Source organism: Cariama cristata, unplaced genomic scaffold (assembly GCF_000690535.1).
Source record: "Cariama cristata isolate BGI_N322 unplaced genomic scaffold, ASM69053v1 scaffold17298, whole genome shotgun sequence".
Classification (NCBI taxonomy): Eukaryota; Metazoa; Chordata; class Aves; order Cariamiformes; family Cariamidae; genus Cariama; species Cariama cristata.
In genome coordinates, this window is record NW_009633045.1 from 20,876 (window position 1) to 34,374 (window position 13,499).

Genomic DNA, 13,499 nt, shown 5'->3' on the forward strand with positions numbered 1-13,499 from the left:
GACTCCTCCTAATTCATTCTGTTAAAAACCCCAGCCTTTAATGCAAAGGCACTTCACTGTGCGTACAAAGTCTTTAAACAGCAAATAATCCTTTTGACAAAAATGTAAATGTTCTTCTCTCTTACCACCTTATTTAGCAAGGTAAAAAAGGTCAGGTCTTTTTTTACTCAGAAAAGTTGCCCAAAGCATGTCAGAATTTTCATTTTGATTGCATTCTTGAGGATTGAATTAATTTTCAAATTTGCAATCTGATCATTTTAGTACCTTAGACTTGGTGTGCATCTGCATAGAGAAATTAATGTTATGTCACAAATAGGACTAAAACTTTTCTCTCATATGGGGATGGTGGCCATGGATGGCTTGTCTGTCCAAAGCCTCTGCTTTCTCTTGAGCTGACTTTGCATCCCAGAATCTTTCACAGATGCTTTCTGTGAAATGGATACATTTCTGGTTTAAATTTGTATGTTAGCCAAAACCCAACTGAATGAAGTAATAAACGACTGAAGCAATAAATCTGGGCTTAGAGACTAATTGAAAAAAGTATGCTATGGTTCAGAATTCTGTTTAATTCAAGCCAAATATAGATATGGGCCTTGATTTAGGAAAGCTCTTGAGTCCCCCTACCTTTCCTAGCTGGGAAAGCACTGAAGGATGTACCTGGATCCCCACTGAATTAATTTCCTTGGGGACCTATTAACAGTGCTGCCTGACATAGCTGAGTGAACTGCTAGAGAATGACACTAATATTACAATGCTTTATTGCTCCACGTTGTTGGCTTATCTTGGCAGGGATGGAGAAGTGGAACCCCCCATAGGTGAGAGTCTTTCCTCTCATTAAGCTAACAACTATTATAAAGCGGAGGATTTGTAGAAGGAAAAAATGCATCTTGCATATAGTAATTACTCATCTCCCTTCCCTTCTTTCTTTTTTTTTTTAAGGCTTAGTGGCCTGTCCCCATTCCTGGGAGAAACTGATGCAGAGACAATGAATTATGTAGTCAATTGTAGCTGGGATTTTGATGCAGAAGCATTTGACCAGCTATCGGAGGAAGCTAAAGACTTTATTTCCAGACTGCTCGTGAAGGAGAAAAGGTACCTCTTTGATTGTGAGGACAGTAGCACCTAATGACATTAAGTTGCTCCTAGCCAACAGTTTGGATTGCAGCCAACAATGAGAATTTACTGGTTTTGTATGCTGTAACTACGTTTGCTGGGCAGTTCCTCAGTGATTCAGAAGCCCCTGTTTAAAAGGAAAATGTCTCTGTACCTTGGCTGCTTTTGAAAGTTGCTTTTGACAGTAGCATCAATACAGGCAGAACAGAGGAAGTCTGGAAGGATTTGCTGTGTAGGAATCTGTCTTTAGTATTCCTTCTCTCGGCAAAGCTATTTCTGTTGTTACTTTGGACTCTCACAAGCTCTGACACAAATTGCAAAAATGTCTTTTGAATGCCATGGAGGATAAACAGAAGCTGCAGCTGTGAAAATGTGCATTGTTCTCTTCTAAAGTGGTCTACATGCATTTGGTAGATATTAAGGAGCATTTGGGACTTAACTCTGCATGTGGCTTCTCAGTCTTGGCTCCACTGAAATAAAAAGTGATTGCACATATGAAACAACAGGAGGGAACGAGGATGATATTGATGTCAGACCATGGCTATGGGGCTGGGTGAATAGAGGAATTTTTCTCTTGCTGAGTAGTGATACAAAACCAATCAAAACAGGAAATGATGCATACAGTAAAACAGATTGTGTGTTCAAGGGGAATTCAAAGGAGCGCTTAGAATATTAACAACTTCCAGATTATTACCTAAATCAGACAAATCGGTTCTAGTACTAATTACGTTTTGAACAATAAGTCATACGAAAAGCTAAGAATAAACTGAACTTGAGGATATTGCCAGCAGGGTACAACAAAGTGTTTTTTCTCAGACTGTGATGATGATTGCTAAACTTTGCTTTGGAGTCTTCCATTTTTCTGTGCAATGGGAATAAGGACTCCAGGGGGACACTATGCAAAGTCTGGTTAGAAGCTGTGAGTGAAATGACTTTGCAAGAAAAGTGTTGTCAGTGAGATGCAAAGAGCAATGATTACTTGGCCCAGTTGTTCACAAGGTTTATGGACAGGCTCCGCTCTCCTACCGAGTAGGCACCTTTGCCATGCTGAGACAGTAGGTGCAAGATCTGTACCTACCTCCCCTGACTGCTGAAATTAGGTGTGAGCAGGCAGGAGTTGTCTCTTCATCATCTTCTCAGTGACAGCTCAGATGAAGCTCAGGAGTTAGGCATAGGCTTTTGTTGGAGGGAAAAAAAAAAGGCAAATTAAACTTTTTTCTCAACACCTCTCCCCCAAGATTTCCTCTATCACTGTGTATTTCTCACAGCTTTTTTTAATAGACCTTTACATTTGGGCCCATTGTTGAATGTCAGGATATAATGTATGCTTAGCTTGATCCAAGTTTAGGGTGAATAGACAATTACGCTTTTTAAATACGAGGCACAGAATAAGCCTGCACTATCAGGACAGACAGATAACACCACAAATACTATTTTTCTGTATGCATTGATTCTCTTAGCAAAGTTCTGCATTCACATAATAAAATGATACAGGTTTGTCAGTTTATGTATAGCTGCTTCTTCAAAGAAAAAAACCCCCACACCCAAAACCCTAAAAAGGCAAAATACAGTACTTAACCACAGCTCAATCAACCCACTGCAGACCCACCAGCAGCTTTTCACACCACTCACCCCTTACATCGGAGAGTGCCGGGTGGCATTAAGATCTGTGCACTCACTGGGATGAACAGTATCTCAGGAAGCATCTTCACTCCTGCTGGTTCATTTAAGGCAGTTTCTTTATCAATAATATTGAGGAACACAGGGCACTGAGAAAAAGGCAGCAAGGGTAGCTGAATTTACGTGGCAGGTTTCTTCTCCCGCAGCTGCCGGATGAGTGCAACGCAGTGTCTGAAGCATGAGTGGTTAAACAATCTACCTGCCAAAGCCAAGAAGTCCAAGCTTCGTCTGAAGTCCCAGTTGTTGCTGCAGAGTTACATGGCTCACAGAAAATGGAAGGTAAATAGATAAAGTCTGGGAAATCTACTTCCAGAGGGAAAATCAGCTCAACACAGGCAGAGCCATTCCCTCCTTTTTGTATGTTGGCTCATTTTTGCCCACAGGCTTCTTTCTTGTAAATATGAGTTTGGGAAGTCTATTTTCAGTTGTAAATTATTTTTTTTTTCTCCTGCAGAATGATATTGCTTGTTTTTAGCAAGTTTGGTTTCAATTTTTATTCCTTCTGATTGGTGTTTAGAAGTTTTACATGTTTTTTCTTAAGTTCAGAGACTTCAGATGCTACTTAGCTTATATTAAGTGTTTTTTCTTTTTATATTGGAGAGATTTTTTCCATTGACAACACTTGCATTGTTCTGTTGTCACTATGGAGTGACATACATAAGGCAGTTTTCTGCCTCCCATTGCAGAGAGCAGTGTTGGGGAGAGAAAAAATAAGGCTTAAACCCATCTAGAGAACTCTTCAGGACTTTTCTGATAACCCCATGCTCCTTCAGAACTAAATTTTATATGAAGCGATAGATAAGAATTTCTATTGGAGTCTCTACTGGATTGTAGATAATCAATCCTGAAGGGTGAACACAGTGATCTTGTTTCAAAGAAGCCTGTGGAAATGTGAGGAGAACTCAGTGAGGACCATTTCCTTTTCTTTTGTCACTGGAGAGTTGTAATTCCTTGCCAAGGAGTTAAACCAGAGGTTTATACTTTTTCCACTCCTACACTCCAGCTGTTTGGTTGCAGACTTCTGCACTTTCATTTTAAAAAATACATAATCTGAAGACATATCTCTATACAATTAGTAATAGTGCTGCTGAAGTTCATGGTACCAGCATTCTGTTCTACAGTAACCGGTGGTTCCCCAGTACAGAGCTGTTCTGCACTGCAATCCACGTTAGGTGTGGGTCACTAGAGGTAAATGGATTTACCAAGAAGAAAAATCCTTGTCACCCCCAGAAAAGGTCCTTTACCTCAGTTGCACTCACACTTGGACTGTTCTGTTTTATTCACAGAAACATTTTTATGTGGTGGCTGCTGCTAACAGGCTGAAGAGATTTCAGAGTATGTCTGTCAAGCTTGTATAAGCTTATATGAAGCATTTGCTGCTTTTGGAGATGGACATGAAGCCATGGAAGAAGGACTCAGTATCTTCAGTAGTTTCTGCTCCTTTGTTTTATAACATAAGGTTTTGGGTCTGTCCTCCTCAAATATTATGTGTGTTAGTGCTAAGGTTCCAGAAGTGCCCCAAGGAAGAGGCCCTGAAATAATTTCTATAAAGCAGAAGCTGCCTTGTTTGGTTTTGCAAGCTTTTAGTTGTACATGGTGATGGAAAAATATGGCTGTTGTTGGGGCTGACTTCTTGCTGAAGGCTTTGATTCTGCAGAGTATTGTTGGCGTCTTCACACCAGAAAACACCTTGTCAGTTTTCTGGTTTCTCACACCAAGCATGGGATCTCCAAAGACTTTCTTCATGACTGATGTATGTCATCAGTTTTAGAGCACTGCCACAACACTGGCACAGTTTTTCCCTCAGGTATTTGTTACTTAGAACAAAAGATATCGGATATCCTTTTCTCTTCGGTAATTTTTTCAAAAAGATTAATTCCTCTCCTCCCCCCCCGCCCCCCGATGATGATTCAGTGCAACTACTGAGAGTTGAATGGTTTTGGTTTGTTGTTGTTTTTTTATTCTACTCTCTCCTTTAAAAAATAGTGACTGCATAGTTAGAGAATGTGAGGAATCCTGGGTTTGGAACAACTTAAGTCAGTCGGTCCATTGCTGCTTTTTCTTATGGTGAGTTGAATTGAGCTGAATTGACTGAAGTTTTGGAAGGGGATAGGTGAAACTTCCACAAATAAAAATTGCTTAATGACCGTTGGGTCTATGCAAAAAGATCTCATGTTGTCCAAAAAAGAAGAGATTTCCAGACATCATTTTATATGTATAAAACTTGTAAGTGCTTCTCATTGGCCGTGACTGCAGCCTTTAATTTTGTAAGTTTTAGTTTGAGGATTTTTAGTCCTCTCTGACAATTTTAATGAAGTCTGAGAAGCTGATATGGTGTGATATGCAAAATAGGTTTTATTGCTGTTCAGTAGGAGGGAAACAGTGTGTTGCCAGGCTCTGCGTTTAGCTCCATTAGGAGGTTGAAGCCCTTTTTTACCCCACTTTGGTCTTGAACATTAAGTGTTTTCTTCACAATACTAACTTATTTTGGATTTTAAAATTTTTCCTGATGTATAAAGAGTTGGAGTCACTTAAAATCTCTCAGCTAAAAGTATAACGTGATTTATTAAACCTGTCATTTCCTTTATTCCTGTCCTAGATTCTGTAGAACTTGGTGTGAGCTGGATGGACTCTTAGGAAAAACAGAAACTAATACTACTAAAACTAGCTTTCCAGCAAAGGCATCAAACCACTGTAAAACTCCCTTTAATTTCATGGACTTTCACATCCCTTGAATTAGCAAAAGTGTTGGCTGCTAATAAAGAGGTTTGTAAGACTGGCTTGCCCTTGTCTAGTTATCTTTCCACTCTAGTGCTTCTCACTTTGCATAGTCCTGAATTCTGGACTTCTGCAGCATTTCCAGAATTGAGACAGAGAAGAATTATTAAAATCAAGTCAAATAATCTTGACAATGTTTCACCTTCTGTGAAGGCCCGCTTTTGTTCATGTTTTCTTTTCACGGTGGTTCTGCATGCTAAATGTGATTATATTAATTGGTCTGTATATTTCTGAATTAATACTAATAAAGTCCATTAAAGTGGAACAAGCATATTCCTTAATTTTGGTTTAAATCCCCCCACCAAACAAACCTGAAAGCATCTCTAAGTAGGTGTTAACAACAGAATGCTAATGTACTAGGTTGGATTCTCTCCCATCCTGAGGACCCATATTAGATCAGACTTTAAATGGCAGACATTTTGTTACAGCTCTTATTCAATGGGGGTTAATTATTCAGTATTTTCTCTGCATGTCAAGCACACGTTTGGAGTCCATTCCCCTATAGTTACTGTTACATTTCAGAACTCTCATCTGGAATTAAATTAGCTCTTGGTAATTAAAGTCAAGTTGGATTCAAGTGATTTCTTTTTTTTATGCATTGGGAGAAGTGAAAAGAAAATAGCCAGTAAGTTTTAATTTTCCAATTACTGTGTGCTTCCTTTGTTTTTTATAAGAGGGTAACATATGGATGCTCTCTGCTGTCTTGCATGTATTTCCTCTCCATCTTCTACAACAAGAAGGTGCATCTGGCCAGCAGGATTGCTATTTTCTTTCTATTAGAAAGAAATCCCTTTAGATTCGGCTACTATCACATGGGTCTGCAGTACAGTGGAACCCACCTCTGCAGCCTTACAGGTTGTTTCAACCATATCCTGTGCCTTTTGCTTTGGGGACTACAAAAAGCTAAAAGGATGAACCACAGGTGACCTGTGAGTGACTGGAACAGTAAGTATGACAAAAAGAACTGGGCCCATACACTGATATCTAAAGCAGTTAATGATAATAACTATTGTAGACCTGGTGCAATCACTGTCACCCAGGTAAGCAGGGAGTATGCACAGCAGTGAGGCATTTGGCAAGCCATTAAAATACTGTTGAGAACAAGCTCGGGCTGGGGCACTGTTTCAATTCTAAATGCTCAGATGTGAGATAAATTATCTTGCCTCATATGGACACTGGGTTTTTCTGGGTTGTTTTAAAACGAGGGTTTACAAAAGTTAACTTCTCTGTGCACATCCCAGGCAGAAAACATGCAAGAGAAATGAGCCAAAGACTTGGATTGGTTTTATTATAGTTACACCTGCCCTGTACTGCTGAAAGTAATGGTTTTTCCTTCAAAAAGTAGTTAACACAAATTGTAGTTTGAGTAGCTGAGGTGAAAGTGTGGGATCGCAGAGGTTGCCTCTAAGAACTACAAGGCCAGGCACTCTCTCCTCTTCCCTAAGTTTATGATTGCAAGATGCAAAGAACCAGTATTACCCAGACAAGATCCTTGTCCCCTGGATATCTTTCTTAGAGCACAGACATCTCATCTCCTATGTGTCTTTTATTTTCTAAGAGTTTTATATATGACAAGTGCCAAGAACCTGATGTCATGATACAAAGCTTTTCCTTCCTGTATTTTTATTTGTTTCTTGGAATATTTAGGACCTCCTACAAGCACAAGACACTTCAGTCCCATACAGGTCATAAAAATAAGTCAGATTCAGTGACTAAACAATAGTTCTTCAACAGTAAAAGAATAATTAAAAATTACCAGTGTTAATTTCTCTGCTGCTTTTGCAGTTGAACAAGGCACTGTTAGTCCCCTCCCTCTTTTTTTCACTGACTACTTCCAGCCAGGGGCTCAAGGGCATAAAACTTACAACTTATTTACACTTAATACAGCATTAGAATGTTACCTGCTTCTTGCAGCAAGAGAATGAAGCTATTCTACCACCTAATGCCATAGCTGCTCAGGTACCAGCCTGGTGCGTAGTCAGACAGGCTTCTTGTAAAGTCACCTCAATTCTGGTGTCATTTACTAAAAATAACATTCTTAAATCATTAAAAACTAGCCAATAAATAAAATCAGCTGGCTACAAGGCAGCCATCACTCATATGCTACTGGAACTCTTGTTAGAGCAGAGGGAGAGTTAAAATTACGAGCCGGGAGCAGTTACATTACTAGGTGACGCTACAGAGACAGTACTCCTACTTGTCTCTTGTGCCTTAGCAGCATTTTCCAGGATTTTCCTTTTCCATTCTTCATAGTCTTGCTTTGTTTCTGTCTTTGGCCGTTTACATGGCATCTCCTCATCGTCTTCAGATCCTATGAGAGAAGGAGAAAGTCTGTGACAGGCCATCATAGGCAATATGTCGCTGGGCATAACCATGGTAATGAGCAAATGTACAGCCCCAAGCACAGCGTCTGTCACTGGGTTATCTAATCCTGTGGTTTGCTGCTCCTCTCACCTGCTGGAGCAGTCACCTCTTCACCTTTGTGTCGGAATGAAACAGTTATCCTTAATTCTACTAGGACTACTCAGTATAAACACCACTGTCCTTCTGCTAGGTTCTCTTAGTCCTTTCATTAGCCAGTGGTTTGCAGAATGGAGTAAGCTGCTGTGAACTCCGTATTGTGGCATATTACACAACTAAAATATTAAGCAGCAATAAAGCTCAGAACTGCTCCGGTGAGGTGATTTTAGTTCATAGCTAAACACAACTTACCATCTTCTTTCTCACAGTGCTCCAGGTTGGTCTGCAAGCTTTCAGGTGCCTCTGTAGCCACCGGAACATCTTCTAAAAAAAAAAAATGAATAAGTTGCTTTACTTCTGAATGGTGTTTGGGGCCCTGAGGGTGGTGTTCTACATGCAATGCTTTGACAGCAGTGCCACCTTCCAAAAGTACTGTCTCCCAATCAGAGCAGTTCTGTGGTCCAGACCGATGCTTAAGTTGTACATGCAGAGGTGCCAGCACACTTTGAGGGCTGCGCAGACTGGCTGGCTGCTTTAACTAGCACTGCTGCGGCGCTTGTAACCACAATGATCCACCGTGTTCATACCCCAAAAACACGCTGCTACCCCTCTTGAATACTCAGGCAGGATTATCAGTTACTGCTTCCCCTTCTGTGTCACTTCCACACTTTATATTACAGATGCCCACAACGTGCAGAGGGCTGTCCACGTATACAGATGCACACTCCTTCCTGAACTGATACAGAAATTCCCAGCTGCCTTTAGCTGCTTTAGTGGTGGGATAAGGTTTTGGGTTTTTTTACAGGGCAGTGCACTATGGGAAGATCCATGCCTAGGGAGAGAATAGCAGTTTTTGGTTTAGGTTCAGGCAGCACATTCCAGAAAATTTCGTGATATGAAATGTGAAGACAGGGTGAAGCAGGGATCTTGTCAGTGGGAGAGTAAGAATGAAAGCTGGGGAAAGGGAGGTAAGTAGGAAGGAGCAGATATAAGGATGGGAAGACATGTATCGTATTTCAATCTTCCTCCTCCACAAAAAGGAGTGGGGAGAGCTGCAGGTTCAACAACGGGCAAGAAAGACTCCTCATGTCTGCCCACTGTATGTGGAGGGATGGTGTCAGGTAATGGCTGAATTACTACCCGAAGAGCAAGGTTTAGGCTTCTTAATTCTGCAGTGGGGGAAAAGGAAAACACAGAAGTGAGTCAGCCAAAGCAAGAGAGGTAGCAAGATGTTTATGTTAATTTGTGTGTCATGTTGCCATGTTAACAGGATGCAGAAAGCAAGCCAGAAGGAAGAATCCAAGATAGGTGAGGTAGTATGGGAGAAGCAGGGAATGTAAGGAGCAGTGAGCATTTGAGAAGAGAGGAAAATGTTTATTTTTGGGCTTGCCACATGGTAAGCTGTTGCAGCTTCCCCAGAACAATGGCTGACTGGGAACTGGGCTGCAGGAAACATGTTGGAAGGGATGGGCAGGTTTGGCTGGAAGGGGCAGCTGAAAGCGATCAGAATGAAATCACCAGTGGAAAAGGATGGGGTACTGTGAGGCCAGGCAATGGGTACACTGTCTTATAGGGATAAAGCAAAAAACTTACTGCTGAGTTGCTGGCTCATCTTCTCCAGCTGATTGCACAGACGGTCAAATATTGCTTTTTTCACCCCAGATGTAGCCAACATTTTAGCTTTGTCCACTTTTAGCTTCAAACACCTACAAGAGAAAGTTAAGTTATCTCTGTACAAAGCAACACTCCAGCAACTGTCACTTAGGTGAGGTGACGTTTACTGTACCAACACTGCCTGTGAGAATTAAAAAAGTACACCTAAGTTTTAGTCTATCTAATCCTTGTCTGACTTGGAAACAAATTTGCTTAAAAAATAGACCCCGGCACTACTCAGTCAATACAGCTTGGGAATTGAAACTCAGTTCAAGTTATATAAGGAAATTCTATTAGGAAAAGGTACTTTTCAGATTTTGAGGGAACCAAGACAAAATCCCACTACTGCAAAAAGCTGAATGGGAGCCCTGTGTCAAGAGAACATTTGTCAGGAGCTGTGCAACTAACTACACAGCATCTGAATTGGTTTGTAAGATTGTCACAAGGCACAGTACTGAGAGGGAAGATATTTGCATGCAGGCAAATTCTTACAAAGGGTTGGCCGAGTCAAGTGCTCCTGACACTTATCTTTCAAGCTGATACAGGCCTACAGCTATTAGATTCATCTCCCAAAGGTCAGAGCACCCTCAGGATGTGATGGCCTAGAGCTTAGGGCTTTTCCTTCTCCAGAGTGGCTGCTTCTTGGAGCTCAGAAGTAAGCTCGCAGCCATTCTTGCATCTTGAGCAGTTATCTCACCAAAAGCCACGCAACTTTTTCCTTGGTGCCCAGCTCAAATCCATGCTGACAATGAAAAAAAATTCCAACTAAATCTGAGAATGTTACTAAGGGATTACGTTATGCTGGTTAAGCTGAGAGGAAGGAGGGTGAAGTGCAAAACACTAACAGAAGTTTTTCAGCCATTGCCATGGATATGTCCTAATGGAATTACTCACAGCATCCAATTACACACCAGGGAAGACAGGTTTCATTTATTTTAGGGTAAGTAACTCAAGATCCTTTTCTGTGCATTTGATACAATACTTCTGCTTTTTCCTGAAGGCAAATGCAATATAGAGACTTTACTGGAAGGAAAGGCCTGGTTTGCTAGAGCTGTCTCTATTTCCAGGAGTAGGGCAGCATGATGTGCTAAGCAAGACCCTTCAGACATACTTCATGAATCAGCTGCTACATTGTAAGCACTATTTCTGTTTGGTGTCTTACTAGGCATTTAAGCCCATAAAAGATCCCTCAAGCTATACTCACCTGCATGCAGTGAATAGTGCAGCTGTTATAAAAAGTGGTTTTGAGAAATCAAGGTCCATTTGCTGTGCTTCTGAGAGGCTGGATTCATACCTAAAGAACAACAATAAGAATGATAATTGTATAATGCATTTGCCTCAAACGAAGCTGTTGAAATTAATTTGTCACATGGTACTCAGCAGTTGAACAGGTCTCCTGTTGGATCACTTGGTCCTTTGCAACCCAGTCAAGCAGAAACAGGTGCTACTGGCTGAGAAGAGCAAAAGAGACTAGGAAAAAGGGGAATTGGGGTCACCTCCTCTTTTTCAATTAAAAGTATTTTAAATTAGGGATCTCGATCAAGGTGTCAGTAAAATCTATTTCTGGTGCTCCTCATCCACACAGCACTTTTATCTCTCCGTTACATCTAAAAGCTACAATTAGATGCTTTGCATAAATCCATACTATAATAGAGGATAGAATTATAGTTTCTTTGATTCCTATAATATGTATATTACACAGATGAAGGCTTAAATATGGAAAATGACATGGTAGATGTGCAGCACTGAAGAATTTAATTTTTTATTGTCCACCTGTCCCCAGGTTGGTTTTTTTTGTGTTAAGCACTGACAAGCATACACAGCCTTTGTTCACTGACCTAACAGCATTTAAGCATGTGCTAGCAGGTGACAGCACTCCAGAACAGAGCTCTTCAGTGATTGCTCTTGTTAAAGTAGATGTTACAGAGTACAAAATTTTAGTTAAGCCTGTTGAATCTCCATTGAAGTGTTCTACTTATTGTTTTTACAGGTAGAGTAATGTGCATTTTAGGAGATCTGCTCCTCCAGAAGGGAGGATTTGTTTCTACGGAGCATTACTTCTGAACTGTGACATGATCAGCAGTTAAATGGAAGACAGTGGGATGCTATGGACAAATACAGGGACTAAAAGTCCTATATTTTTTACACTATTCCCAGTTGAATAATTGGGACTCAGACAATGACTTACTGAAATTCACAGACTAAGTCTCTCTAACATGTATTCTAAAAAGCAGCCTAGCTAAATAGCTGGATTGTCAGTGCTAAGAACTCAACTCACCGCTCCAGTCAGTGGGAGATATCTGGCCCTTCCAACCACCAAGCTCTCCACATATCTAACGAACAAAGAATCTTACTAGTGGTTACCAGTGTGCTCATGAGAGCTTCCTCACCTCTGTAGTATTTTTGAAGCGGTGTTCACTGCCTCTGTGCAGCAGAATTGCACAGCCAAGTCTCGCATTCCCAGTCTGGGGTTCACCTCTAGCAAACACTCCAAAGACTTCATGGAGCTCTGGTAGGTAGTCTTGTTCAAACCGGAGAGTTTAACAAAATAGCTCTTTCAAGAAGACAAAGACAAACCCCAAGATTTAGCAAGATTCCTTCCTGACTTCTTACTCAGGCAATGAAAATAGATTAGGGAGAAACTACACAACACCATAAAATAAAATTTCAATGGCTATATTAAACAAATTTGTGCCATGAGTGATGTAAGTTTTGACTGCACGCAGAAAGACTAGCCACCTAGGAATGCCACATCTTTTAATGCAGTGTTACTTTTAGACCCTTTCACTGGAAGTGAGGTTTCTCTTTTCCATATAATAAGACATGGCCCTTTTATCACAAGGTGGTTAAAAGCAAAGGTAACTAAGATCTGGGCAACTCACAGAGATGAGCAGTACTTCCATACTACTCCTCATGGGGTCAGGTCCAATTAAATTCTTCTCTCTCTGTGAATGCACAACCACGAACATCTTGTACCAGACATTATTTTGGCAGCTCAGTGCCATTTACCTGGCAGGTCTGCAGATGGAGAGGGATTCCTTGGAGCCACTGCTTCCCTCCCACAGTAAAATGGACAGATCTTAAATTTAACATTCTTGCTGCTAGTTTATTTGATATTAAAAGAGCTGAACTTACAGCAAAGCAAGCTCAAGTTGTGAAGTGACTATGACACTGATCTCAACGTGCCCGGTTTCAAGCTCTGAGTAGTGAAAGCTCTAATGTTACGTTTAGCAGCACACTACTGGCTTTAGGGTAATGTCAGTTATTACTATCCCTTTCCTGCTCCCAACATATACTACACAGAGCAATGATCTTAGTGGACTTATGGAGAATCCACCAGCCGGCCAAGTCATATACTGTATCTTACTTTGTCAACTGGTTGTTTCATGAAACTAGCTGCCAGGTCCAGGCACATCACAGCACTGCTTGTCGCTGTCATTTGAGCCATTAATCCTGTGCATTTCACCTGGGATAGCCGCAGATACTCTTCAGCTTTCCTGCAAAACACCCAACATACAAAGCCCTCGTTAACAAAACCACAGTTACGAGACAGTAAGAACGGCGGGACAGGAACTGATCCAAGGTTTGGCTAGTCCGGCACCCCGGCTGCAGCACTCGCTTAGGGAAATAGGTGCCAAACAGCGCGGCAAGAGCAGGATGATACTGCCCTCTCTAATCACTTGCCTTTCACAGCCTCCAAGGCCTGTTCCGTTACCCGCGTACACCTTCAGGTCTGTGACATTGCTCCCATCGACCAGAACCAACGAAGGAAACCGATGGCAGGCTGGCATCGCAAGGTGAGGCAGACCACGGCT

At 41.2% G+C, this 13,499-nt stretch overlaps 2 protein-coding genes across 2 annotated transcripts in view; one reads left to right on the plus strand and one right to left on the minus strand.

The window, feature by feature from the left end:
* LOC104166608 (myosin light chain kinase 3-like) overlaps positions 1 to 4,151 on the plus strand; it is a 21,005-nt gene extending 16,854 nt beyond the window's left edge. Inside the window, exons 12-14 of the mRNA XM_009706603.1 lie at positions 940 to 1,092; positions 2,940 to 3,072; positions 4,080 to 4,151. Coding sequence (XP_009704905.1) covers positions 940 to 1,092; positions 2,940 to 3,072; positions 4,080 to 4,151 — 358 coding nt within the window. The remainder of the gene's footprint in view (positions 1 to 939; positions 1,093 to 2,939; positions 3,073 to 4,079) is intronic.
* A 3,184-nt stretch (positions 4,152 to 7,335) lies between these two features.
* Positions 7,336 to 13,178, minus strand: ORC6 (origin recognition complex, subunit 6). The gene is made up of 6 exons (XM_009706601.1): positions 13,052 to 13,178; positions 12,075 to 12,238; positions 10,889 to 10,978; positions 9,625 to 9,737; positions 8,284 to 8,355; positions 7,336 to 7,882 (listed from the first exon to the last, which is right to left on the minus strand). The coding sequence occupies exons 1-6, from the start codon at positions 13,130 to 13,132 to the stop codon at positions 7,713 to 7,715; spliced, it is 690 nt and encodes a 229-aa protein (XP_009704903.1). The 5' UTR covers positions 13,133 to 13,178; the 3' UTR covers positions 7,336 to 7,712.
* Between the last annotated feature and the right edge of the window lie 321 nt (positions 13,179 to 13,499).